A 25,246-nucleotide genomic window follows, 5' to 3' on the forward strand; every position below is an offset into this window, starting at 1 on the left:
GAGCGGGCTCGCTGATTGGGCAGTGCGAAGGCGGGGCGGGGCGGGGCCTCAGGGGGCGGGGCCGCCGGGCGCGCGGGAGCTCGCGTCAGCCCAGCTCGGGCCGGCCGCCCCCACGCGCCCCGCAGCCTCGCGCCGATTGGAGCGGGCTGTGCGCCCAGCGCCTCCTGATTGGATGACGTTTCCAGTCTCTCGCGAGAGTAGGTGGGAGCGCGCCAAATTTTCTCGGAGCCGGGCCGGTGCGGTCGCGGTGCCATGGTCCTGAGGAACAGCGCGCGGCGGCGCGCGGAGCCGGACGGCGACGGCGAGGCCAGCCGGTGAGAGCGGGTGCCGGGCTCCCTCTGCTCTGCGGGCCGGGCCCGTGCTGCGTCTCCCAGCGCTCGCGGGCGGGGTCCTCCGTCGTCCTCCCGAGCCTCCCCTGGCCGCGGCCACCTTTGCGCCTTCGCCCGCAGGGCCGGGGCCGGGGCCGCGGCCGCCACCCCGCGGGGAGCGCCGACCCGGAGCCGACCGCAGCCCCGTGGTGGCCGGGCCCACGCGAGCAGCTCTGGCGCGGGACCCTCCCTGGCATGGACTGGGGTGTTGATTAGTAGCCACGACCGGAAGCAGGCCGGGAACACCGGGAAACGAGAAACGGCGGTAAAGCGGCCGAGCTGGCCGCGCAGCTCCGTGGTGACTGTATCTTTTTTGGCACTGGGATCGAACCCAGGACGCTGCACCCGCCAGGCGAGCGCTTTGCCGCTGAGCTACCTCCCAGACCAGTGGTGAAATTCTTGACACAGCTGCACAAGGCCCTGGTTGATCCCAGCACTGCAAAAAGGGCAGGTTAAAAAGTGAACGGTAATGGCAGCTAGGTACTGAGCTGAAGGTTGCATGTCCGTATCTCATTGAGCCTTATTTAGACGGTTAGGAGGTGGGCCACAGCTGTGGACATCTGTGGCTAATCTGTGCAGTAATTACCTGAGTAGGACACCTCTCCCTCCCGTTCTGTGTCCTTCCGTACTGGAATTGAACCCAGGATCTCACTTGCTAAGCAAGAGCTCTGCCACAACCCCATCCCCAGCCAAGACACAGGCTTAACCATCCTACTTAATTTGTACTACTTGGGTCTTGCTCCCAGCTTTTTAAAGTTATTTTTCAGATGGGGCCTGAATTCGATTGACCCTTCTATGGCCTGTCGTGGGGTTGGCATTACAGGCTAACTTTTTGCCCAAGCTAGACTGAAACCTCAATCCTCCCAATCTCCCCCTCCCAAGTAGCTGTGATTTACAGGTGTGAGCCACATACACACTTTTTAAAATGCTGGTCCTGTGGCTTAAACTCTGCCTGAGCTCTGTCCCTAAGCTTTTTGGCTCAAGGCTAGCGCTCTACCACTTGAGCCACAGCTCCACTTCTGGCTTTTTTCTGAATAGTTTATTGGCAGTAAGAGTCTCACAGACTTTCCTGCTAGGCTGGCTTTAAACCTTAATCCACTCTATCAGTAAGCCATATTCCCAGCCCTATCCTTTGCTTTTTCAGCCTCTTGAGTAGCTAGGATTACAGGCACAAGCCATCGACACCCAGCTTAATGTCACTTTTATGTGCCAAATGGTACTTACATTCTTTTGTTTTTACTTTTTAAAACTTACTTTTTTGCAGTGCTGGAGGTCAAACTAGGGCCTTGCACATGCTAAGCAAGCACTCTGCCACTGAACTACATCCTCATCCTATTTTGTTTGTTTTTGTTTTATAGTCCTGGGACTTGAACTCAGGGCCGGGACAGTCTCTCAGCTTTTCCTCAAGGCTAGCACTCTACCAGTTGAGCCACAGTACAGCTTTCAGCTTTTTCTGTGTATGCGGTACTGAGGAATTGAACCCAGGGCTTCATGCATGCTAGGCAAGCACTCTACCAGTAAGCCACATTCCCAGCCCTTTGTTAGTATTCTGATAACAAAGTTTTAAAAGACCTGCCCTGACCAAATTTTTTTCCATAAATCTGATAAGCCTTTTACTAGTCCCAAAATTTTTTACAAATATATGTGCCGTACCATACTGGAAACACTTGGAGGTGGCTAAGTGTGAAGAGGCAGGAAGTGTTTGAGTGGTAAAGTTTGAGTTCTTTCTTTCACTCAGGGATGATGGCCCCTCTTCCTCAGCATCTGTGCTCAAGCGCCTGGAGAGGAGCCAGTGGACAGATAAGATGGACTCGAGGTTTGGTTTTGAGAGGCTGAAGGAGCCTGGTGAAAAGACTGGCTGGCTTATCAATATGCACCCTGTGAGTACCTGTACCTCTCTCCTCAGAAATGGCTTACTTTCTTGTAGCATAGTTCTTGCCTGGAGAGCAGATAATGGGGAAGAAGAGAGCTTGTGGTCTGGCAGAGCTGGTTGTTCAAACCTGTCCTTTGCCTTTTTTTTTTTTTTGCCTGTCCTGTAGCTTGAACTCAGGATCTTGGCACTGTCCTTGCACTTTTTAGCACAAGGCACAGAGCCACAGCATCACTTCCGGTTTTCTAGTGGTTTATTGGAGATAAGAGTCTCACGGACTTTCCTGCCAGGGCTGGCTTTGAACCGAGATTCTCAGATCTCGGCCTCATGAGTAGCTAGGATGACAGGTGTGAGCCACCAGCACCCGGCTTGTCCTTTGCTTTTTAACATAATGGAGGGCCACAGACCACTGTGGTGAGACCAAGATGAGGGTTGTCGTATTTGCAATCAAAGACTATGAAGGAGAACTTCAGGTTAAGTCCCCTTGGGAACCGTTGTGCCATTCTTGTGAACAAGGATGGTGAGTAAAGAGCCAAATGCAAGGACTTTGGCTTTAAAATGCTCAGTTTCTCAAAGAGAAGCCTGGAAAGCCAGGCGCTGGTGGCTCACGCCTGTCATCCTAGCGACTCAGGAGGCTGAGATCTGAGGACCATGGTTTGAAGCCAGCCTGGGCAACAAAGTCTGTGAGACTTACCTCCAATAAACCACTCAGAAAAAGCCAGAAGTGGCACTGTGGCTCAAGTGGTAGAGCACTAGCCTTGATCAATAGAAGCTCAGGGATAGTGCCCAGGCCCTGAGTTCAAGCCCCAGGACTGGCAAAAAAAAGAAATGAGAGAGAAGCCCAGAAAGATTTCTTAGGCTGTGAAAAAGATAGTATGCCCATGTCAAGTGGCTTTCTTACAGACGGAGATTTTAGATGAAGATAAACGCTTAGTCAGTGCAGTGGATTACTACTTTATTCAAGATGATGGGAGCAGATTTAAGGTAAGCCCCTAGGTCCCTCCCTGCCCCACCAGTAAAACTAGAAAATGGTCCAAAACAATAGGTGCTCTCTCCAGCTCTGGGTCCATTAGGAAGGGAGGGAGAGGTTCTCGTGAATAGTTTCCTGTAGCCTATCTCAAACAGGGCCCCCTTGGGCTCATCAACTGCATATAGGATGACCGCAGAGAAATCAGCTCAGGAAGTTGAACAATGTTGTGTCTCTCAGAGTCTTGCCCCAATATACCTGTAGATCCAAAATGCCTATGTGTCTTCTCTACAGCTGCTAAGGTCAGGGTGACGTGGATTGAGACTTCTCATTGATTAATGCTGTGAATGTCTGTGTCTTCCTTTCTTATTTTTGATTATACATGGATGGGTTGATGACTCTTGCAGGTGGCCTTGACCTATAAGCCATATTTCTACATTGCAACTAGAAAGGTGAGTCTGTATTTGTTAGAATCGGGTCAGATAATATGGGCCTTGTTCTGTGATGGGCTTTAGAATTGGGAAATGGGCAATGAAAGAATTAGATCTTACTAATGGGAAGTCCCTTCTAATCCTGATTTAGGGTTGTGAGCGAGAAGTTTCATCTTTTCTCTCCAAGAAGTTTCAGGGTAAAATTGCCAAAGTAGAAACTGTTCCCAAAGAGGACCTGGACCTGGTGAGTTCTACTCGGACCTTGGGAATGTGACACTGTCTAGCTGCCTGTAGCAGGTGACGCTGGGAACAGTAGGAAGTCTGGTTACTTATTTTTATTTTTTGTGCCAGTTTGGGGCTTGAACTCGGGGCCTGGATACTGTCCCTGAGCTTTTTTGCTCAAGGCTGGTGCTCTACCATGTGAGCTTTTTGGTGGTTAATTGGAGGTAATAGTCTCATGGGACTTTTCTGCCTGGGCTGGCTTTGAACTTTGATTCTCAGATCTGAGCCTTCTGAGTATCAAGGATTACAGATGTAAGCCACGATGCCTGGCTTCAGGTCATTTATTGGATAATTGGGCAGTATGGAGGATGGTGATTGTCCTCAAAGCTGTCTTCAAGGAACTCTGATGACAGTTGGCCACAAGCAGAGGTAGAGGAGGTGCAGTAGAGCCTGTATTGACTTGTGCATGTCTAACTGCAACTCATTACTCATTCACCTGTTTCTCTTGAGTCACGAGCATGGTGTCTTCCCTTTACAGCCAAATCACTTAGTGGGTTTGAAGCGGAATTACATCAGATTGTCTTTTCACACTGTGGAAGACCTTGTCAAAGTGAGGAAGGAGATTTCCCCTGCTGTGAGGAAGAACCGGGAGCAGGACCATGCCAGCAATGCGTATACAGCAATGCTGTCCAGGTAAGTTTCCTTCTTGTAAGCAAACCACCTTCTATTTTGGAATGACAGAACAGAGAGGAAGTGGAAACTCTGCAGTGAGGCTTCAGTGATGACTGGCTCTATTCAATGAAGAAACATTGGAGCAGTTACATAGAAATTTCCATGTTTCATGTTAAATACACAGTGGCTTCCCAAGGTTATATCTTTATGTCTTAGCCCTCTTTTTCTTGTGTAGTGAGTAGGCTTGCATAGGGGATGAATTGCTATGACAATAAAATAATGTTTTAAAGAGATTTCTCTCTCCTTAATCCATCTACAACTTTTATTAAGTGCAAGTTTTACATAGTATATCTCCTCCAGAGATCCCAGATTTTTGTTTTTGTTTGTGCTGGTGCTAGGGCTTAAACTCAGAACCTTAAGTTCTTACTCATCTGGGCCTCTACCAGTTGTGCCACACCTCCAATTACAGCTTTTTGTTAATTATTGAAGATAAGAGTGTTGGGGAGCCAGGTGTTGGTGGCTCATGGCTGTAATCCTAGCTATTCAAGAGGCTGAGATCTGAGGATTGCAGTCCAAAGCCAGTCCAGGCAGGAAAGTTTATGAGACACTTATCTCTAATAAATTACTCAGAAAAAGCTGGAAGTGGCGCTGTAGCTCAAGTGGTAGAACACTAGCTTGAGCAAAAAGAAGCTCAGGGACCATTCCCAGGCCCTGAGTTCAAGTCCCAGGACTAGCCAAGAAAAAAGAGTCTTAGGGAGCCAGGCACTGTGCTTCATGCCTGTAATCCTAGCTACTCTGGAGGCTGAGACCTGAAGATCATGTTTCAAAGCCAGCCCAGGCAAGAGACTCTTATCTCTACTACAAAAAAAACCCCTAAAACCCAAACCCACTGTTAGTGAAGGTGTTGCTCAAGAGATCGAGCACCAGCCTTGAGCAAAAAAGCTAAGGGACAATGCCTAGACTCTTTTTTTTGGGGGGGGGGGTCCAGTCATGGGGCCTGAACTCTGGGCCTGGGCGCTATCCCTCAGCTCTTCAGCTCAAGGCTAGCGCTCTACCACTTGAGCCACAGCACCACTTCCAGCTTTTTTCTTTTTTGCTTATGTGGTGCTGAAGAATCGAACCCAGAGCCTCATGCATGCAAGGCATGCGCTCTACCACTGAGCCACCTTCCCAGCCCCAATGCCTAGACTCTTGAGTTCAGCCCCCTAGTACAAGCATTAAAACAAAAGAGTCTCCAGATTTGATTGCATAGGACTCTGAACCTCATTCTGCAAATCTCAGACCCCCTAAGTAGCCAGGATTATAGATATGAGCCACCGGTGCCCAACTGCTTGTTCATTTTGTTTTTGCTGGTACTGAGGATTGAACTCAAGGTTTCCTACTTGCGAGGTAAACCCCAAGATATTATACAGAGGAATTTAAATGCAGAACACCAAGTACTATTCGTTAAGTGTTTAAGTATAATAAGAAGAAACATGGTAAGAGCATAAGAAAAGAATCTTGAGTAATTGGGATGTTTTCAGAAGAACTGATTACATCCTATGACAAGAAGTGAGTTTGAGACTCTGGATCCTTTTTCAGTCCTTCCCTCCATTTTGATGCCATGAATTACTTTTCAGAATATTGTAAGACATCACCAGAGCCTGGGTTTATAGAGGCCTGATCTGTCTTTAATGGTTACCATTTTTTTCTCCTTAGGCGTCCACTCAGTTTTGAACTGAGTAGGACAATAATGGTGTGGCTATTGCTACAGAAGTTTTCTCATTTGACTAGGAGATTGTTACAGTAATAGTTGATTTTTACCAGCCATTGTATACCAAGCTGGCTTTGCTTAGTAGTTACTCCACTTTGGTGGTATAGGTGGGCTGGTTACTGTCTTCCTCGTTTTTTTTCTTTTTCATGCTACTGCTAGGGCTTGAACTTAGGGCCTGGGCACTGTCTCTGAGCTTTCTGGCTCAAGGCTAGCACTCTGCCACTTGAGTCACAGCTCTACTTCTTACTTTTTGGTAGTTACTTGGAGATAAGAGGCTTCTCTGCCCTGGCTGGCCTTGAACCGTGATTTTCAGATCTCAGACTCCTGAAAGGCATCAACCACTGGCACCTAGCTTTCTTCCTCATTTTCTGAATGAAGTGCTCTACAAGGGTGGGCCACAGGGGCTGGGAAGGTGGCTCAGTGGTAGAGCGCTTGCCATGCATGCCTGAGGCCCTGGGTTCGATTCCTCAGCACCACATAAGCAAAAAGAAAAAAGCCAGAAGTGGCGCTGTGGCTCAAATGGTAGAGTGCTAGCCTTGAGCTGAAGAGCTGAGGGACAGCGCCCAGGCCCAGAGTTCAGGCCCCAAGACCAGACCAAAAAAGAAGGGTGGGCTGTGGAGCACATGGGCAGCAAAGATGGCGCTGGGAGGGGGTTGAGTGGGCAGAGCCTAATTTACTGGAGAGCACATGGCCAGCCAAGATGGCTCTGGGAGGGGTTGAGTGGGCAGACCCCAATTGATCTTCTGATCAGTGCCTAACCAGCCCGTGAGGGCTCAGGTGAATGACAGGGTGTGACCTTGACAGTGATTGGTTCCTCTTCCTCCCTTACCATACCACCCACCCTTGTTGTCTTTAAAAGGGGCTGCTCTCTGTTAATAAAAGAGTTTTTCTACCTGCTGGATTTGGCTCCCCGCTGTGTCTGATTGTCTCCTGGGCTGAGGGAGGCTAGGGAACGGGCGAGCGCCGCACTTACCTTTCCTCGGACCCCGTCCGTCTTTCGTGGGACGGACGAAGACCCAACATCGGGCCACATTTGTCAACACAGCAGAGACCATATACACAGGCTGTGTGGAACCTGATATACTCTCATCAGTCCTACCTGGTGCATCCTCCTGGGATAGCATTACAGAAGTGCCCACACTTGGTGCTGTCCTGACTAATGCCAGGTGTAATATATCTTTAAAATACACACTTTTTTTTTTTGGTCGGTTGTGGGGCTTGAACTCTGGGCCTGAGTGATGTCCCTCAGCTCTTCAGCTCAAGGCAAGTGCTCTACAAGTGTTTGAGCCACAGTGCCACTTCTGGTTTCCTAGTGGTTTTATTGGAGATAAGAGTATCACAGACTTCCCTTGCCCAGGCTGGCTTTGAACCGTGATCCTCAGATCTCAGCCTCCTGAGTAGGTAGGATTCCTGGGGCTTGAACTCAGGGCCTAGGCATTGTCCCTGAGCTTCTTTTACTAGCACTCTACCACTTGAGCCACAGTACCACGTCCAGCTTTTTCTGAAAAAACACACATCTTGTGTTCTCTGAATTTCCTTGTCTCTGGCCTACTGCTCAAATTGAGTGATTGCCCGGGTCTGTTCTCTGGTGGATGACCCTGGTCACTGCAGCCTCCTGTTGCCTGTTGTATTTACTTGGTGTAGACTCTGGGAAAGTAAAGACCCAGCCCCTAGCCGAGCATGATTGTATTTTTTCTTTTTTTTTTTTGGGGGGGGGAGGGGGGTCCGGTAGTGGGCCTGAACTCTGGGCCTGGGCGCTGTCCCTCAGCTCTTCAGCTCAAGGCTAGCGCTGTACCACTTAAGCCACAGCGCCACTTCCGGCTTTTTTCTTTTTGTTTATGTGTTGCTGAGGAATCGAACCCAGGGCCTCAGGCATGCAAGGCAAGCGCTCTACCACTGAGCCACCTTCCCAGCCCCAGAGCATGATTGTAGTTGCAACTCTTTGTGTTCTTTCCCCAGTGTTCTGCAAGGGGGTAGTGTAATTACTGATGAAGAAGAAACCTCTAAGAAAACAACTGACCAGTTGGAAAACATAGTGGACATGAGAGAGTATGACGTTCCCTACCACATCCGCCTTTCCATTGACCTTAAGATCCACGTGGTAAGCTCTTAGCCAGGAGACACAGTGCTGAAGTGCTCACCCCAGTGGGCTTCTCTGCATGTGGAACTCTCGCTAACGTGCTACATGTTCCACAGGCTCACTGGTACAATGTCAGATACCGGGGAACTGCCTTTCCAGTGGAAATGACTCGGAGAGACGACCTTGTTGAACGACCCGTAAGCACTTGTTGACATATTTCCTTTATCCTGAAGTTTATTTCTTTTTCCTCAGATACTTTTTGAAAAGAATTGTGGAGTAGAACTTTATTTTTTTTAGTTTCTGGCTTGAGAGTATAATTGCATTTTGCATTAGTACGATATATAGTGACATAGTATTTGAGCTAAGATGGATTTAAACCTTCCAAGGAATCTGTGACTCAAGATGTTGATAATAAATAGAAGTTTATTTGTAACTGAAAAGCCTTGGTTCAGGTATGGCTTTATGATCCTGGGAAAGTCTTCTTTTTTTGTTGGTCATGGGGCTTGAACTCGGCTTGGGCACTGTCTCTGAGCTTTTCTGCTCAAGATTAACACTCTACCACTTTGAGCCACAGCTCCATTTCTTTTTTTTTTTTTTTTTGCTTAATGGAGATTAGTCTCATGGACTTATCTTTCCTGCCTGGCTTTGAACCGAAATCCTTAGATCTCAGCCTCCTGAGCAGTACTCAGCTTGGGAAAGTTGTCCTTATTTTTCTAATGAGAAACACAAAATTTCCAATATGAAAATGTCAGCTTTTCTGAAGTTACCTTCCAGGGCTATTGTAAAAGTTAGCTGAGGTAGTATAGTGTGTTTGTTGATGGGCTGGGGTGAAGGGTAGTAGAATTTGGACTCAGGGCAGGTACTCTACCACTTGAGTCACGTTTCTATCCCTGTTTTCCCATAGAATATCAGGGTTGTTTTTTTTTTTCCCAGCCAACCTTAGATCACAGTCCTACTACCTATACCTCCCTGTAGATTGGACAAAAGTGTTCGCTACCATATTCCGTTGTTGAGATAGGGGTCTCACTAATTTTTTTGCTCAATCTTGCCTCAAACTACAATCCTCCTGGTCTCTGCCTCCTGAGTGTCAGGGATTAAGATTACAGGTGTGTCTGGCCTAGCACCGTTCATTGAGTAGCTCTAAGACTGAAATACTCTGGAAGGTGTTCTGGTTGGCAGCTCTAGCCTTTGTCCCTTACATGCAGTCTTCACTCCCTCACACGAAAGAACCTGTTTTGACATGAGTTGGTCACCCTGGTGTATCTCTTGAATCTTTTGGAGCCTTTAAACTATTGCTTTTCACAAGCAGAGATGTAATAGACTGACAGTGTGTGTCCACAGAGGAGCTGTCAAACCCTGGCTGGCTTTGAAGCTGCCTTCATGCTGCGTTCCATCCTTCCAGGACCCTGTGGTATTGGCATTTGACATTGAGACAACTAAACTACCCCTCAAGTTTCCTGATGCTGAGACAGACCAGATTATGATGATCTCCTACATGATTGATGGGCAGGTGAGCAGGCCCTCCTCCTGGGAAACATACACGTATGCCTTCGTATTGATCTGTGGTTTTGTATAAAAAAGGCCTTTGTCATTTCTAGGAGGCTGTGGCTTGGTTGTGTTGTCTCTGACTTGTACTGTCTGCTCGTAAACTTTGCCAGGGCTACCTCATCACTAACAGGGAGATTGTGTCAGAAGATATTGAAGACTTCGAGTTCACCCCTAAGCCAGAGTATGAAGGGCCCTTTTGTGTCTTCAATGAGCCTGATGAGGTAAAGAAGCATCGCTGAGGAACTGCTCCATGACTGCCATAAGATGGAAGGCGCATGTGACGTGGAGTTCTTTTGAGACTCAAGCATTGGCCTAGGCAGGGCTCAGGGTACAGACCTCTTCCATGGCCAGAGCTCGGCTGGGGCCTGGCATGGAACTGCTTTTTTTGCATCTTGGGTGAAGTATTTGGAAGAAGATGGGAGCAATGAATAGAACCTGCTGACCTCTGATTTGTTGGGACCAGGTCCATCTAATCCAGAGATGGTTTGAGCATGTCCAGGAGACCAAACCCACCATCATGGTCACCTACAATGGGGACTTTTTTGATTGGTAAGCCAACCTCCTATCTGGGTAACCAGGAGGGGAGGGGAGGAGAGCCTTGAAGTTGAGTTTCTCACCTTCTGTTCTGATAGAGAAGTTGGTGTTAGGAGTGTCTGCTTCACTCTTGTGTCTCCAGGGAACAATCTCCGTGTTACAGCAGGAAAAACAAAGAAAAGAGAATTAGAGATAAACCTTTCCCCATAGTTTTCCTTCACTTTCATCCCTAGGCCATTTGTGGAAGCCAGGGCAGCAGTTCACGGCCTGAGCATGTACCAGGAGATAGGCTTCCAGAAGGACAGCCAGGGGGAGTACAAGGCACCACAGTGCATCCACATGGACTGCCTCAGGTAGGTTCCCACTGAGCAGGTGGTCCCAGGAGAGAGTTCCGAAGACTTCTAACACACCTGTCATAGGAGTGGCTTCCAAGCAGCAGCTCTCAGTCACTTGAAAGTAGCTTGGCACAGCCCAGGAATATGCTTTTTCTGACGGTTGTTAGTCCTCTGCTTAGTCAGCAAACTCCTGTAAGACTAGGGAAGGCAAGCCGGGCACCAGTGGTTCACGCCTGTCATCCTAACTACTCAGGAGGCTGAGATCTTAGATCACAGTTCAAAGCCAGCTTGGGCAGGAAAGTCCGTGAGACTCTTATCTCCAATAAACCATCAGAAAATCGGAAGTGGTGCTGTGGCTCAAGTGCTAAGAGTGCTAGCCTTGAGCTGAAGAGCACAGGGACAGCGCCCAGGCCCAGAGTTCAGGCTCTAAGACAAAAAAAAAAAAAGAGTAGGAAAAGCAGATCAGAAAGAAACACCAGTAGAGTGAGGTCTTGGCACTGCTCCAGACTGAAGGAAAGCATATGATAAGATAGCTCAAACATTGGAAACGTCATGGTGGTGTGGCTCAGGGCCGTGTACCTGGGAGGGCAGGTGTGGATATGCAAATGCAGAGCAAACGGGAGGCAGGCTCCATCAGCAACCATGGGGCACCCTGGAGCAGTTGAACCCTTACCACAGTTCTGTTTCATGCTGCTATTTTAGCACTTGGTTTAGCGGGGAGGCCAAATGGGTGGGACCAGCTCATAGGGTGGCAGATGGCAGTCTTGATATAAGATAGTAGGTAGGGAGGTTGGGACTTGGGCTTGTTGATATGTGATAGAGGCCTTCTCAGTGGGTGAGTGGGTGGACTTGGGCAAGTCAAAGAACAAATCTAAGATGGAAGGGATTCAGCTACAGCTGTTCTGCTCCAACATGTAAGGAGGGGCCCAGAGGGTAGGTGTGGCTTCCTGAACTTCAGGTGTGGTTGGGGGTATACCCTGGATTAGGTTCTCAGTCAAATCCCTGATAAATGCTCAAGGTGAGAAGTAGAACAGAAGGAAGGGACTATGGGAATGTTCTCAGAGGGAGAGAGTACCCACTTGGGACAGAGGCTGTGGCCAGTGGTCAGCTGCAGTCTCCAGAGGTCAGTGAATTCTATGGACCTAAAGGCAGAGGGTTAGAGAGATACAGTAGAGCTATAGGCCTCCTAAAGAAGGTGATCTGCTGAAGGGACAGTGTAAGAGGGAGAGAGCCTCCCCAGGCATTTATGGAACAAAGCCTGTGGGGCGCAGGAGCCCCTCAAATTCCTGTTGCTTGCCTTTTTATTTCTCAAAGGACAGGCCACTTTCTTTGCTGAGCATAGGAGCTAAGATGAGGAGACCAGAGGGCTGGTGGCTCATGTCTGTAATCCTCACTACTCAGGAGACTGAGGAGAGTCTGTTGGACTCTTATCTCCAATAAACTACTCAAAAAAAGCCAGAAGTGGAATTATGGCTCAAATGGTACTAGCCTGGCTGAGTTCAAGCTCCAGGACCAGCACAAAAAAAAATAAGATGAGGGGACCAAAAGATGCCCTGGCATTTCTTTGTATTTCAGACATGTCTCAGACTTTGGGAGGGGCCTGCACTCTGGGGTCCTACAGGACCTGTAATCTTTCTGTCATGTCTGGCTCTGCTAGCCTTTGTTAGCATAATTTCTTGGCATTTATTCTCTTCTTCCCAGGTGGGTGAAGAGGGACAGCTACCTTCCGGTGGGCAGTCATAATCTCAAGGCAGCTGCCAAGGCCAAGCTTGGCTATGACCCTGTAGAACTGGACCCTGAAGACATGTGCCGGATGGCCACAGAGCAGCCCCAGGCATGTGAGCCACATCATCTGCTGTCCTACACAACTGCAAGGTCACTAGTCCTGACCAGAAAAGCCGTGTTTCCTGGGACATGGCTGCCAGCTTTCTCTGGCCCAGTGGGGCTGTTTTCTCCAGAATGCATTTATTTGTTTGACCTGTACAGGTGCCTGCCCTGAGCTTGAGCCATCTGGCAAGGTCTTGCCTCTTCTCTGAGCCTCCTTCTGTTTCACACTTTTCCCTGGACTCTCCGGTCTTGATGATCCTGTTCTCTGGTGTTCTTTCCACAGACTCTGGCCACATATTCAGTGTCAGATGCTGTCGCCACTTACTATCTATACATGAAGTATGTCCATCCCTTCATATTCGCCCTTTGCACCATTATTCCCATGGAACCTGATGAGGTCAGTATGCCCTGTGCTTCCCCTATCAGAGCCCCTGCTTTCTCTGCATGCACTGGTGCTCAGTGGCTGGTCCCAGAAGGCTAATGGGTGTGTTGCATCCCTCAAGTCCTTCAGGAAGGTAGGGACAGCAGCCACTGGCTTTCTCTCTTTTCACATGGCAGTCAATGTTGGATGACTTTCTTTTTTTTTTTGGTTGTGGGCCAAAAACTCTGGGCCTGGGCGCTGTCCCTCAGCTCTTCAGTTCAAGGCTAGTGCTCTACCACTTGAGCCACAGTGCCACTTCCGGTTTTTCTAGAGGTTTATTGGAGATAAGAGTCTCACGGACTTTACTTCCCGGGCTGGCTTTGAACCGTGATCCTCAGATCTCAGCCTCCTGAGTAGCTAGGATTACAGGTGTGAGCCACCGGCGCCTGGCTTGTTGGATGACTTTCTGTGACTTGGACCTTACCTGGGAGTCAGGGCTTTGCTCAGGTTTCTGGAGTGTAGCTCACGGTGGCCTCTTTCCTGCAGGTGCTTCGAAAAGGCTCTGGCACACTATGTGAGGCCTTGCTGATGGTGCAGGCCTTCCATGCCAACATCATCTTCCCCAACAAGCAAGAACAGGAGTTCAACAAGCTGACAGAGGATGGCCATGTACTGGATGCTGAGACCTATGTTGGGGGCCATGTGGAAGCTCTGGAGTCCGGTGTCTTTCGCAGTGACATCCCCTGTCGGTTTAGGATGGTGCGCCTCCCTCCTAGGTCTTCCTGAGCTTGTTTCTCCCCACTCTATGCTGGACCCAGAAGTGTTGGGCTGAAATAGTTTCTTCTCCCATGAGCTCTTCTTGCCAGTGTGGTCTCTCTGGCCTGCTCCTGCCTCTGGACAGCCTGTGGCAGGAGTCCAGTCATGCTTCTGCGTCCCGCAGTGTACTTTCTAAGCACTTCTTGGCGTATTCTGCGTTATGCATGGTGCACAGGGGCCTCTGAGCACCCTGAGGCACAAAGTACGTGTCCCTGTCTTACCACCGGTGTCGTCTTATCTCGTTCCAGAATCCTGCTGCCTTTGACTTCCTACTGCAGCGAGTTGAAAAGACCATGCGTCATGCCATTGAGGAAGAGGAGAAGGTGCCGGTGGAGCAAGCCACCAACTTTGATGAGGTAGCTGTCCAGAAGGCAAGAAGGGCATGTCTGTATTTGGGCTCTGGGCGCTGTTCCTTCTTACAAGGCTCATGCACCTCAGCTCTTGGTGTGCTAGCTGTCATACTGTTTTTAGGTCCTGCTCTGCTGTTTTGTTACTCCAGTGTCCAGTTCTTACTCGGCTGTCAATATCACTTAATTTGTAGGTGTGTGAACAAATTAAGACCAAGCTCACTTCTCTGAAGGATGTTCCTAACCGAATTGAGTGTCCCCTTATCTACCACCTGGATGTGGGGGCTATGTACCCCAACATTATCCTTACAAACCGCCTACAGGTGAGACCTCATTTCTTACATCAGAATCAAAGTTAACAATGCAGACACTACTTTCGGGCTCTCCCTTCCTTTCACAGCCCTCTGCCATGGTGGATGAGGCCACCTGTGCAGCCTGTGACTTCAATAAGCCTGGAGCAAACTGCCAGAGGAAGATGGCCTGGCAGTGGAGGGGCGAGTTCAGTGAGTTGTGGGCCCCAAAGGGTGTTCAGTGGGGGAGGGGGTTTCAGATGCTGGTCTCCTTTGGAACCTGTCCCGCCACCTCCTTCCCAGTGCCTGCTAGTCGCAGTGAATACCATCGGATCCAACACCAACTGGAGTCAGAGAAGTTCCCTGCCCTGTTCCCAGATGGGCCAACCCGGGCCTTTCATGAGCTGTCCCGTGAGGAACAGGCTAAGTATGAAAAGCGGAGACTGGCAGGTGAGCATCTGGCTTTGAAAACTACAGCTTTGCCAACTACAGATCATATTCTAACCAGAGGCAGAGCACATTTGCAGCCCAAGGGCAAGCATTATTTCAGATCACTATAAAATATGTTCTTTCCTTGTTACTTCTTCAGAAATGTTTTCCCCATAGTTTAGTGCTTTTGGCTGGTCTGTTTTTGCCATGATAAACTTAGCCTATCTGAGTTTTCTGTTAGAAATCAACTTACTTGTGTCTAGAGTGTCCCCGTTTTTTCCCTAACATTCTGAATTGTCTTAGATTATTGCCGGAAGGCTTACAAGAAGGTCCATGTCACCAAGGTGGAGGAGCGCTTCACTACCATCTGCCAGCGGGAGAATTCCTTCTACGTGGACACAGTGCGGGCTTTCCGGGACAGGCGCTATGAGTTCAAAGGGCTACACAAGGTGGGGAGGGGACTGGAAGTCCAGCCAGGCAGAGCTGTTCCTCAAGTCAGGGTCTAGCATGTTCTGTCTGGATGTCCTTGGCCTCCAGCCGGCATAAGTTGATTTGGGTCCCCTGAGCAGGCATATATACTCATGCAGTAAGTAGACAGTCAAAGGTTAGTGACTAGAGGCCTCCTTAACTCCCATGTTCTGCATGGCGGAGAAGGAAGTTTCTCTTCTCTATTATTCATTAAACCCTTTAAGCTAAAGTGAAACCTTGCTAAAACAAGAATTAATGACTAAAAAGGAAGCAGGTTATCTGCCCTGGTCTGTAGCCTTGGAGCCATCCTGACCCATTGTTTCTGATTATTTCTAATTATTTAGAATTATTATTATTATTCTAATTATTTAGAGTGGCAGGCTGCAAACTATACCAACTGTACTGACAAGTGAAGTTTTTTGGAACATTTTTTTTTTTTCTTATGGGGATAACTTTTTTTTTTGCAAATGATTTTATTTTGTGGGGCCTGAACTCGGCCTGGGCGCTGTCCCTCAGCTCTTCAGCTCAAGGCTCGCATCTACCGCTCAAGCGACACTGCCACTTCTAGCCTTTTCTGTTTATGTGGTGCTGAGGAATCGAACCTAGGGCCTCATGCATGCGAGGCAAACACTCCACTGCCGAGACACATTTCCAGCCCCAAATGAAAGCTTTTAAAATTAAAAAACTTTTTTTTTGTGAAAATACCGTACAGAGGGGTAGAGGGGTTACAATTACATGGGCAAGATAATGAGTACATTTCTTATCAAGCATTGTTGCCTCCTCCTTTGCTTGGAACATTTTAACTTAAACTTTCCTATAGAGAAATCTAGGGGCTGGGCACAAGTTGTCTATGCCTATAATCCTAAATACTCAGGAGGCTGAGATCTGAGGGTTGAGACTCAAAGCCAGCCTTGGCAAAAAAAAAAAAAAAAAAGTCCTGGACTGGAGTGGTGCTAGCCATGAAGGAGCTGAGCAAGCATGCAAGGCCTCAAATTCAAGCCTCAGAATGAGCAAGTACAAAAAAGAAATGGAGGGCCAGGCCTGGTAGCTCACTCATAGTCACAGCTACTAGAGAGGCAGAGATGGGGAGGATCACCGTGTGAAGCCAGTCTAGGCAAAAAGTATTATTGTCAACCAGTAAGCCAAGTATGGTCATTTGTATCTGTAAGCCCAGCTACAATGGGAGGCCTTAAGTGGGAGGATCTCTACCTGGGCTAGCCCTAGATAGAAATGCAAGACATGATCCAAAAAATCAGAAGAGGGCAGGGGATTCAAGTGGTTTAATGAAAAGAAATACAGAGATCTGCAAATACAATAATGCTTTTACCAGACAGCTCATGAATTGTTTCCTTCAATCTAAATACTGAAGTTAAGATACCAAGAGATAGTAGTTTTTTGTTTTTTGTTTTTGTGTTTTTTTGGTTGGTCATGTGGACTTGAACTCTGGACCTTGAGCTCTTCAGCTCAAGGTGAGCGCTGTACCACTTGAGCCATAGTGCCACTTCCGGTTTTCTGGTGGTTAATTGGACATAAGTCTCACCTGCCTGAGCTGGCTTTGAACTGTAATCCTAAGATCTCAGCTTCCTGAGCAGCTAGGATTACAGGTGTGAGCCACCTGTACTATATTAGCACCCGGCTAATATAGTAGTTTTATGTTGGGTCAGATTTTCTTCTAAGACTCTCCTTCCTAGACCTGGTGGGTCCTGCTCTGTGGTCCCTTCATGTCCTGGGCTGCCATGGTACACGGTACACTGTGCTCTGCACTGTTACTAGTGTGTCTGTGAGCGCGTACATACATGTGCATGCATGCGTGCACACACGGTGCTCCTGGGGCTTGAACTCAGAGCCTATGCACTGTCTGAGCCTTTTTGCTCAAGGCTATCACTTTACCACTTGAGCCATAGCTCCACTTCTGGCTTTCTGGGTGGTTAATTGGAGATAAGAGTCTCACAGACTTTCTTGCTTGAGCTGGCTTTAAACGCCATCCTAAAATCTCAGCCTCCTGAGTGACAAGGATTACAGCCATGAACCACTGGCACCCATCTTGAATTTCTCCTTTCATTAGTTGTTGGCTAAGGACTCTTCTTCAGCTCAGCTCTGTCTGCTACTATAGCTCTCAGCTCACCTCTGTCCTCTTCTATAGGAGCTTGAAGGCCAGATGACATTGTGGGCCCAGGCCCCTCAGCACAGATTTTGCTGTGATCTGAAGTCCTCCCTGGCCTAGTACTTGTGATCTGAAGGCTTCTGGTCTTACATAAGTTCTATTACGTCTTAGGAACCAGGGCATTTATCAAGTTTCTAGACTAGAAATACATCAGAGAAATGTTTCCTGGGCAAGAAAAATGCCCACAGCATCAGTCTTACTTCTGGCCGGTGTGACTCAAGTTCCAGCTGTTACCCAGTGTCCACCTTCCAGCTGAGCTTCCCTCAGTTGTACTTACGACAGATTTTGCCGTAGGTCCGTAGTTCTGTGGATGTTGATAAACACATAGTTGTGTCATCGTCACCCCAGATGTTTCACATAGTTGGAACGGAACAGTTTTGCTAACTTCGTGTCTGTTGTACAGGCCTGAGTAGGTTGCTTTGTTTTAGTTTTGTTTTTATTTGTGGCAGCACTAGTGCTTGAGCTCAGAGCATTTCACATAGCTCTTTAATTCATGGCTAACACTCTGCCAGTTGAGTCATACCTCTGTTTCCAGCTTTTTGCTAGTTAATTGGGGATAAGAGTCTCTGGGATGTGTCTGCTCAGGTTGTCTTTGAACTGGGAGCCTCGAACCTCAGCCTCCTGAGTAGCACGGATTATAGACATCAACTATCAGCTCCTGGCTCTGGGAAGTTTGTGATAGTACATGCCTGTCAGCAGGTTCTCAGTCCTGGTGTTTGCAACCTCTAAATCAGTTTGTCAAGTTTAGGGTAGGGGTCAACTGGGTAACCCCAAGAAGATCCTTGTCTTTGGATGTTGATTTTGTGTTTATTCAGCTTATTTTTGGGTCTGCATTCCATTAAAGTAGCCCAAAGCCTAAGATACCTAGGCGGATTGTTGATATAATTATTCCCTGAGTCCTTAATCAGACAGGATGAAAACGTGCAATGTGTCCTTAATCTTAACAACTCCTTTTGGGACTCCTATCCCATGTGGGACAGTTGTAGGTTAAAGGCAATTCAAATACAGTATGTCATGCTAGACTGGCTTCTAGGGATCTGTTAGAAACAGTCGTTTAAACCTGAATGTGTGCTTTGGTAATGTCATACCTATGTTTAAGTTCCTGGTTGTGGTAGTAGTATCAATCACGCTTACAAGAGCATCCTCATTCCTAGGAAGTGAGCAGAAATGTCTGGAAGCCTTGGGTTGTGACAGCACAGTTCTCAAGTGGATCTGCTGAGAGAAAGACAAAAAGGGAGGGGGAATAAAGGAGATGTGGCAAGATACCAACAGTTTGGTCAGTCTTCATACTATTTTTTGTTGTTGGTGGTGGTAGTTGTAGGGCTTGAACTCTGGGCCTGGGTATTGTTCCTGAGCTCTTCAGCTCAAGGCTAACGCTGTACCACTTGCGCCACAGTGCCACTTCCAGTTTTCTAGTGGTTAATTGGAGATAAGGGTCTCATGGACTTTCCTTGCCTGGGCTGGCTTTGAACCGTGATCCTTAGATCCAGCCTCTTGAATAGCTAGGATTACAGGTGTGAGCCATTGGTGCCCAGCTCAAATTTTTTAAATAGGAAATATTGAAAACTAGAGCTATCACCTTTCTAGAAAAATGGAAGAACCTAAGAATTCCTCAAGACTGTCCTGTGTGGTTCCAGGTGTGGAAAAAGAAGCTCTCGGCAGCAGTGGAAGCAGGCGATGCAGCTGAGGTGAAGCGTTGCAAGAATATGGAGATCCTGTATGACTCACTGCAGCTAGCTCACAAGTGCATCCTGAACTCCTTCTATGGCTACGTCATGCGCAAGGGGTACAGAATGCTGCCTGTGCACGTGGAAGGGATGAGCAAGGGGCCAGGAATAGGAAATAAAGGGCACCTGGAGGCTTGAGCTGGGCACATGGGTAGGTACAGGTGCATTATCCGCTCAGGGAATGCTGGAGGCACAAGTTCAGGTGGGACTATGAGGCCAGAAGATTGGGGCCAGGGTCCTAATGACTTAAGGATCTGGTCCTTGAAATGCCCACTGCTGGATATCCTTGTCTGAGCATTATTGGCTAGAGATATATTTCAACGTGATTGCCATCACTCATGTGGAGAGGGTTCAGTTTGTCCAGAAGTATTTAAGGGGAAGATAGAGGAACAGCCAACAAGGAACACAGAGCTGGCTGGGGTGGGGACTGTTTCAGAAAGAGAACAGGAAGCAGTACAGGCATTAGGTAGGTGAAGTCTGAGCTGTGTCGTTGGACAGGGCTTATCAGAACCTTTGGGAAACCATGTCAGTGACATGAGGGTGAAGAACGATCTCTGTGGGTTGGGACTCTGGAGGATACAGGGCATCTACTAGAGCTCTGGAGAAAAGGAAGAGGCAATGGACCCTAGATTCATTCCAAGGGCAGATTATATTTAATGCAGGTGTTGACAAGTTCAGTGCTATCAGGACAGAGTGGACAGGTATATAGGCTCAGGAGAGGTGGGCTAAGCCCAGAGCAGGGTCAGCTGGACTGGCAAGGATCTGAGGGCAACTTGGAGTTTCTTTAGATCTGGGGTTTGGGAGGAGCCATGAGGAAAGTAGAAAAGACATGATATAGGACTGTGGTGGGATTGAGAATCTTGTGATGGAAGTTATGGCTGATGTGAGGTAGCACATGGACCCTTCCAGAACTTCCCAAACCTCAGTGGTGACTTTGAGGTAGGGACAGATCCAAATTGTACCTTAGGTCTGTCCTGCTTCAAATGTATGTTGCTTGCTTCTTCTTTTTCTTTTTTTTGGTCAGTCGTGGGGCTTGAACTCTGGGCCAGGGCACTGACCCGGAGCTCTTCAGCTCAAGGCTAACGCTCAGCCACTTGAGCCACAGCACCACTTGTTTTGCTTGCTTCTCTCATCCCTCCTCCTCTTCTGTCCCTGTGGGTGCCTGCACCCTTTCCCACTGCTGGTTGTGTCTCCTTTCCAGGGCTCGCTGGTACTCCATGGAGATGGCTGGCATTGTCTGCTTCACTGGGGCCAACATCATTACCCAGGCCCGGGAGCTGGTTGAACAGATTGGGTGAGGAGTGTGGCCTGGGGTCGGCTGCAGGGCTCTCACAGAAGGAGTGAACAGGAGCCCTCACACTGGGAAGATGGAGCTGGGTTTGATGTCATATTTGAGAGTTTGACCTGTGTACATGTGACCGACCTTATTTCTGTCTTTCTATGAAGGAGGCCCTTAGAACTGGACACAGATGGAATATGGTGTGTTCTGCCCAATAGCTTTCCAGAAAATTTTGTTATCAAGACAACCAACACAAAGAAGCCCAAGGTGACCATCTCCTACCCTGGAGCCATGTTGAACATCATGGTCAAGGTGAGTCTGGGCACATCTCATCCTGATCAGTGGCTAGCCCTAGTGTGGACACTTGGGAAGGACTCATAATAGGTGATGCCTAGCTCTCACAAGCACCTGATGCTGCACTCTTCTTCCTAATTTCTTCAACCATTCAGGCGTTTCCTGTTGCCTAATGGTCTGTGGTCAGACTGCTGGATTCAAAGGACTGAATGGATTCTTCTATACCCAGACTATTTTTCAAACTAACAGAAAAATCACAAAAATAGTATGGAGAATTTCTATATACCCTCCAGCCTGCTTCCGTCCATTGCTGTTCTTTACTCAGTAACCACACCTGAGGAGGGAGGGTGAAGCTGCTCTGCTGGAAGAGTGAGCATCAGAGAGAAGCTGGGGATACGTTAGAACCTCCCGGCAGTTAGCAGCTCCCATAGAGACGCTGCTGTCAGATGCTCTCTATACTTCGGCAGGTACTGGTGGTTCGTTGAGGGTTGCAGGAACTGGTTCCTGCCTGTGACGTGTTGCTGTTTCACTCCTTCCACTTTTACTCGAGTTTTGTAACAAAGAGTTGTGACATTTTCTCCTACTTTCTCATTGAGTAATTATAGCAGCGTGGATTTGTGGGCATTCATTATGCCTAGTATTTTAACCCAATGTGATCCTCATTTGTTTTGTTCCTCAGTTTTTTTCCCCATCCACTTGGCCATTGGGGAACATCTTTGCCATGTGTTCTTGGGACACGCTTTGCTTTGTGTTTGGAACACTTTTTTGCATCCTGGTACTTCAAAACACTCCAGCCTCATCTTCTGTTTTCCCTTTTCTAGTTCTGAAGTGAGACAGTTCTCCCAGGAATCCCTTTCCCCACCCAAACCCGGGCAACCTTCAGTGTTATGCTATAATTTTGCCTTTCCTGAAAGGTAATAGACATATTGATGTGCAGTACTTTCCTTTCTGCTGCCAGTTGCATCTTCTGTGTCAAGAACCTGGCCCATCGGCTCCTTAGCCGACATGAGGTGGTTTCCAGATGTGACCTTTAAAACTGAGGCTACTTTTTTCTCTCTTGGTCCTCAGGAAGGCTTCACCAATGACCAGTACCAGGAACTGGCAGAGCCTTCCTCACTCACCTATATCACACGTTCAGAGAACAGCATCTTTTTTGAGGTTGATGGACCCTATCTTGCCATGATCCTGCCGGCCTCCAAGGAAGAAGGAAAGAAATTGAAGAAGAGGTAGGCACCTCAGAGCCTTGGTGCTTTTGAAAGGAAATGCATTGAGGTGGCTTAGACTTAACAACCCAAATCAGGGAAATGGACCTGAAGTCAGGATGAGAACAGATCTGGTAGGAGTTGTTGTTTGTTTCGTTGACTTAGTTTGAACGAAATGCACCAGTTTTCCTGTCACCTGATGTATTCTGATTCTGAGAGTAGCAGGCAGGCCTTTGAAGTCATTTCTTCTCTTCCTTCCTTCCTTCCTTGTCTTGGGGCTTGAACTCGGGGCCTTGGCACTCTACCACTTGAGCCATAGCCCCACTTCAGGCTTTTTCTGTTTATGTAGTACTAAAGAATTGAACCCAGGGCTTCATGCATTCTAGGCAAGCACTCTACCACTAAACCACTTTCCCAGCCAGTCATTTCTTTTTTTTCCTTTTTTTCTTTCTTTCTTTTTGTCTGTCGTGGGGCTTGAACTCTGAGCCTGGGCACTGTCCCTGAGCTCTTCAGCTTAAGGCGAGTGCTCTACTACTTACTGGAGCCACAGCACCACTTTCAGTTTTCTGGTAGCTAATTGGAGATAAGAGTTCCACAGACTTTCTTACCTGGGTTGGCTTTGAACTGTGATCCTCAGATCTATTTTTGAAGTATGCATCCAAGAGTAGAGTGTTGGGCTAGGAAGGTGGCTTAGTGGTACAGTGCTTGCCTAGCATGCATGAAGCCCTGGGTTCAATTCCTCAGTACCATATAAGCAGAAAAAGCAAGAAGTGGCACTGTGGCTCAAGTGATAGAGTGCTACCCTTGAGCAAAGGAACCTCAGGGACAGTGCCCAGGCAGGCCCTGAGTTCAAGCCCCAGGACTAGCAAAAAAAAAAAGAGAGAGAGAATAGAGTGCTGCTTGCTGCCTATTAGGTGAAGGAAGGGAAGGTCAAAAAAAGGAAATAGAAAGGCAGAGCCTAGAGAGAACACGGGCATCCAGGACTGACTGCAGTGCCCAAATCTTTGTTCTAGATACGCTGTATTCAATGAGGATGGATCCTTGGCTGAGCTAAAAGGCTTTGAGGTCAAACGCCGTGGGGAGCTGCAGCTAATTAAAATTTTCCAGTCTTCTGTGTTTGAGGCCTTCCTCAAGGGTAGTACTCTAGAAGAGGTGTATGGCTCTGTAGCCAAGGTGGCTGACTACTGGCTAGACGTGCTGTACAGTAAGGTAAGAGTCCACCCACATTCTCAGCTGACTCCTATAGAAAGGGACCTGTGTTCCTGAGGCTTTTGGAAAGCCAGGTGTCAGATGAGCTTAGGCCACTTTCATGAGCTTTTTTCTTTAAATAGGATGATAATAAAAGGAATAAGAGAACTTATCTGCTTCATTAACTTACTTGCTTATTTATTTAGGTCTGCTTATAATGGGGCTTGAACTCAGGGCCTTGCACACTTGCTCAGCTTTATTTCTTAAGGCTGACTTTACCACTTGAGCCATGTCTCCAGTTCCAACTTTGATTTTTTGTTGTTGTTGGTCATGGGGCTTGATTTCAGGGCCTGGGTGCTGTCCCTGAGATCTTTTTGCTCAAGGCTAGTCCTCTACTACTTTGAGCCACATGCTACTTCTAGTTTTCTGGTATTTACTTGGTGATAAGAGTCTCATAGACTTTTTGCCCAGGCTGGCTTTGTACTGAGATTCTCAGATCTTTGACTCCTAGTCGTGGGATTATAAGTGTGGGCCAACAGCACCCTGACTTCTATTTATTTATTTTTAATTTTTATTTCTTTTTAGCACCCTGATTTTTATTTATTTTTTTTTTTTGGTCCAGTCATGGGGCTTGAACTCTGGGCCTGGGCGCTGTCCCTCAGCTCTTCAGCTCAAGGCTAGCGCTCTACCACTTGAGCCACAGTGCCACTTCCGGCTTTTTTCTTTTTGCTTATGTGGTGCTGAGGAATCGAACCCAGGGCCTCAGGCATGCAAGGCAAGCGCTCTACCACTGAGCCACCTTCCCAGCCCCAAGCACCCTGATTTTTAAATTAAAGTCCTGGTAAGACCAAGTGATGAGCTCTCCCGCCTCACTCCCCACCCCCCATTCACACATGCACACATTTCTCTGCAGCCTTGGCATTTATTGCTCATATTTTTTTTTCTTTCTTTCTTTCTTTTTTTTTTTTTTTTTTTGTGGGGCTTGAACTCTGCTGAGCGCTGTTCCTCAACTCTTCATCTCAAGGCCAGCGCTCTACCGCTTGAGCTACCCCATTACTTCTGGTTTTCTAGTGGTATATTGGAGATGAGAGTCAGCCTGACTGGGCTGGCTTTGAACCGCAATCCTTAGATCTCAGTCTCCTGAGGAGACAGCATTATAAGCGTGAGCCAACAGTGCCCAGCTTATTTTTTTTTGCCAGTCCTGGGGCTTGAACTCTGGGCCTGGGCATTGTCCTTGAGCTTCTTTTTGCTCAAGGTGGTTACTCTTACCACTTGAGTCAGAGAGCCACTTCTGGATTTTTTGAGTAGTTTATTAGAGACGAGTCTTGGAGTTTTCTGCCCAGCCTGGCTTCAAACCACAATCCTCAGATCTCAGCCTCTTGAGTAGCTAGGATTACAGGCATGAGCCAGTAGTGCCCAGCTTCATATGTATTTCTTATACTTTGTATGCATCTTAAAAAGACTTTATGCATTGCTCAACAAGCTCAGCTACATCCCTATCCCTTGCTACACAGCTTAAGGCCAGCTTAAGCTAAGTAGCTATGTGCTGTGCACTGTGTAGCACTGGCAGTCTTCAAATTCATTAACCTGCTGCCTTTGCCTCCTCAGTACTGTGATTAGAAGTATATACTACCACATCTGGCTTTGTACCTTTTTTCTTTTTTTGGTGTGGGGCTTGAACTCAGAGCCTGTGTGCTGTCCCTGAGCTGTTTTGCTCAAGGTTAATACTCTACTACTTTGAGCTACAACATCACTTCAGTTTTCTGGAGATAAGAGTTTCACGGATTTTCCTGCCCAGGCTGGCTTTGACCTGTGATCCTCAGATCTCAGGATCCTCAGGATCTAGGATCACAGGCATAAGCCACCAGCACCTGGCTGTACCTTTTTTTTTTTTTTTCTGTCAGTCTTAGGGCTTGAACTCTGGGCCTGGGCACTGTCCCTCAGCGCTTCAGCTCAAGGCAAATGCTCTACCACTTGAACCACAGCACCACTTTCTGTTTTCTGGTGGTTAATTGGAGATAAGAGTCTCATGGACTTCCCTGTCCAGGCTGGCTTTGAACTATGATCCTCAGGT

General features: G+C 47.8%; 1 protein-coding gene across 1 annotated transcript in view; it reads left to right on the plus strand.

The window, feature by feature from the left end:
* The first annotated feature begins 235 nt into the window (after positions 1-235).
* Pole (DNA polymerase epsilon, catalytic subunit) overlaps positions 236-25,246 on the plus strand; it is a 47,169-nt gene continuing 22,158 nt past the window's right edge. Inside the window, exons 1-25 of the mRNA XM_042667248.1 lie at positions 236-314; positions 2,107-2,248; positions 3,142-3,222; positions 3,613-3,657; positions 3,788-3,880; positions 4,397-4,551; positions 8,243-8,384; positions 8,480-8,560; positions 9,766-9,873; positions 10,022-10,132; positions 10,375-10,460; positions 10,679-10,798; positions 12,482-12,614; positions 12,891-13,004; positions 13,515-13,727; positions 14,033-14,140; positions 14,326-14,454; positions 14,532-14,634; positions 14,725-14,871; positions 15,154-15,299; positions 19,120-19,268; positions 20,411-20,503; positions 20,656-20,800; positions 21,851-22,008; positions 22,998-23,193. Coding sequence (XP_042523182.1) covers positions 253-314; positions 2,107-2,248; positions 3,142-3,222; positions 3,613-3,657; positions 3,788-3,880; positions 4,397-4,551; positions 8,243-8,384; positions 8,480-8,560; positions 9,766-9,873; positions 10,022-10,132; positions 10,375-10,460; positions 10,679-10,798; positions 12,482-12,614; positions 12,891-13,004; positions 13,515-13,727; positions 14,033-14,140; positions 14,326-14,454; positions 14,532-14,634; positions 14,725-14,871; positions 15,154-15,299; positions 19,120-19,268; positions 20,411-20,503; positions 20,656-20,800; positions 21,851-22,008; positions 22,998-23,193 — 3,060 coding nt within the window. The 5' untranslated portion in view covers positions 236-252. The remainder of the gene's footprint in view (positions 315-2,106; positions 2,249-3,141; positions 3,223-3,612; positions 3,658-3,787; positions 3,881-4,396; positions 4,552-8,242; positions 8,385-8,479; positions 8,561-9,765; positions 9,874-10,021; positions 10,133-10,374; positions 10,461-10,678; positions 10,799-12,481; positions 12,615-12,890; positions 13,005-13,514; positions 13,728-14,032; positions 14,141-14,325; positions 14,455-14,531; positions 14,635-14,724; positions 14,872-15,153; positions 15,300-19,119; positions 19,269-20,410; positions 20,504-20,655; positions 20,801-21,850; positions 22,009-22,997; positions 23,194-25,246) is intronic.

Source organism: Dipodomys spectabilis, unplaced genomic scaffold, assembly GCF_019054845.1.
Source record: "Dipodomys spectabilis isolate Male_0828 unplaced genomic scaffold, ASM1905484v1 ptg000385l, whole genome shotgun sequence".
Taxonomy (NCBI): Eukaryota; Metazoa; Chordata; class Mammalia; order Rodentia; family Heteromyidae; genus Dipodomys; species Dipodomys spectabilis.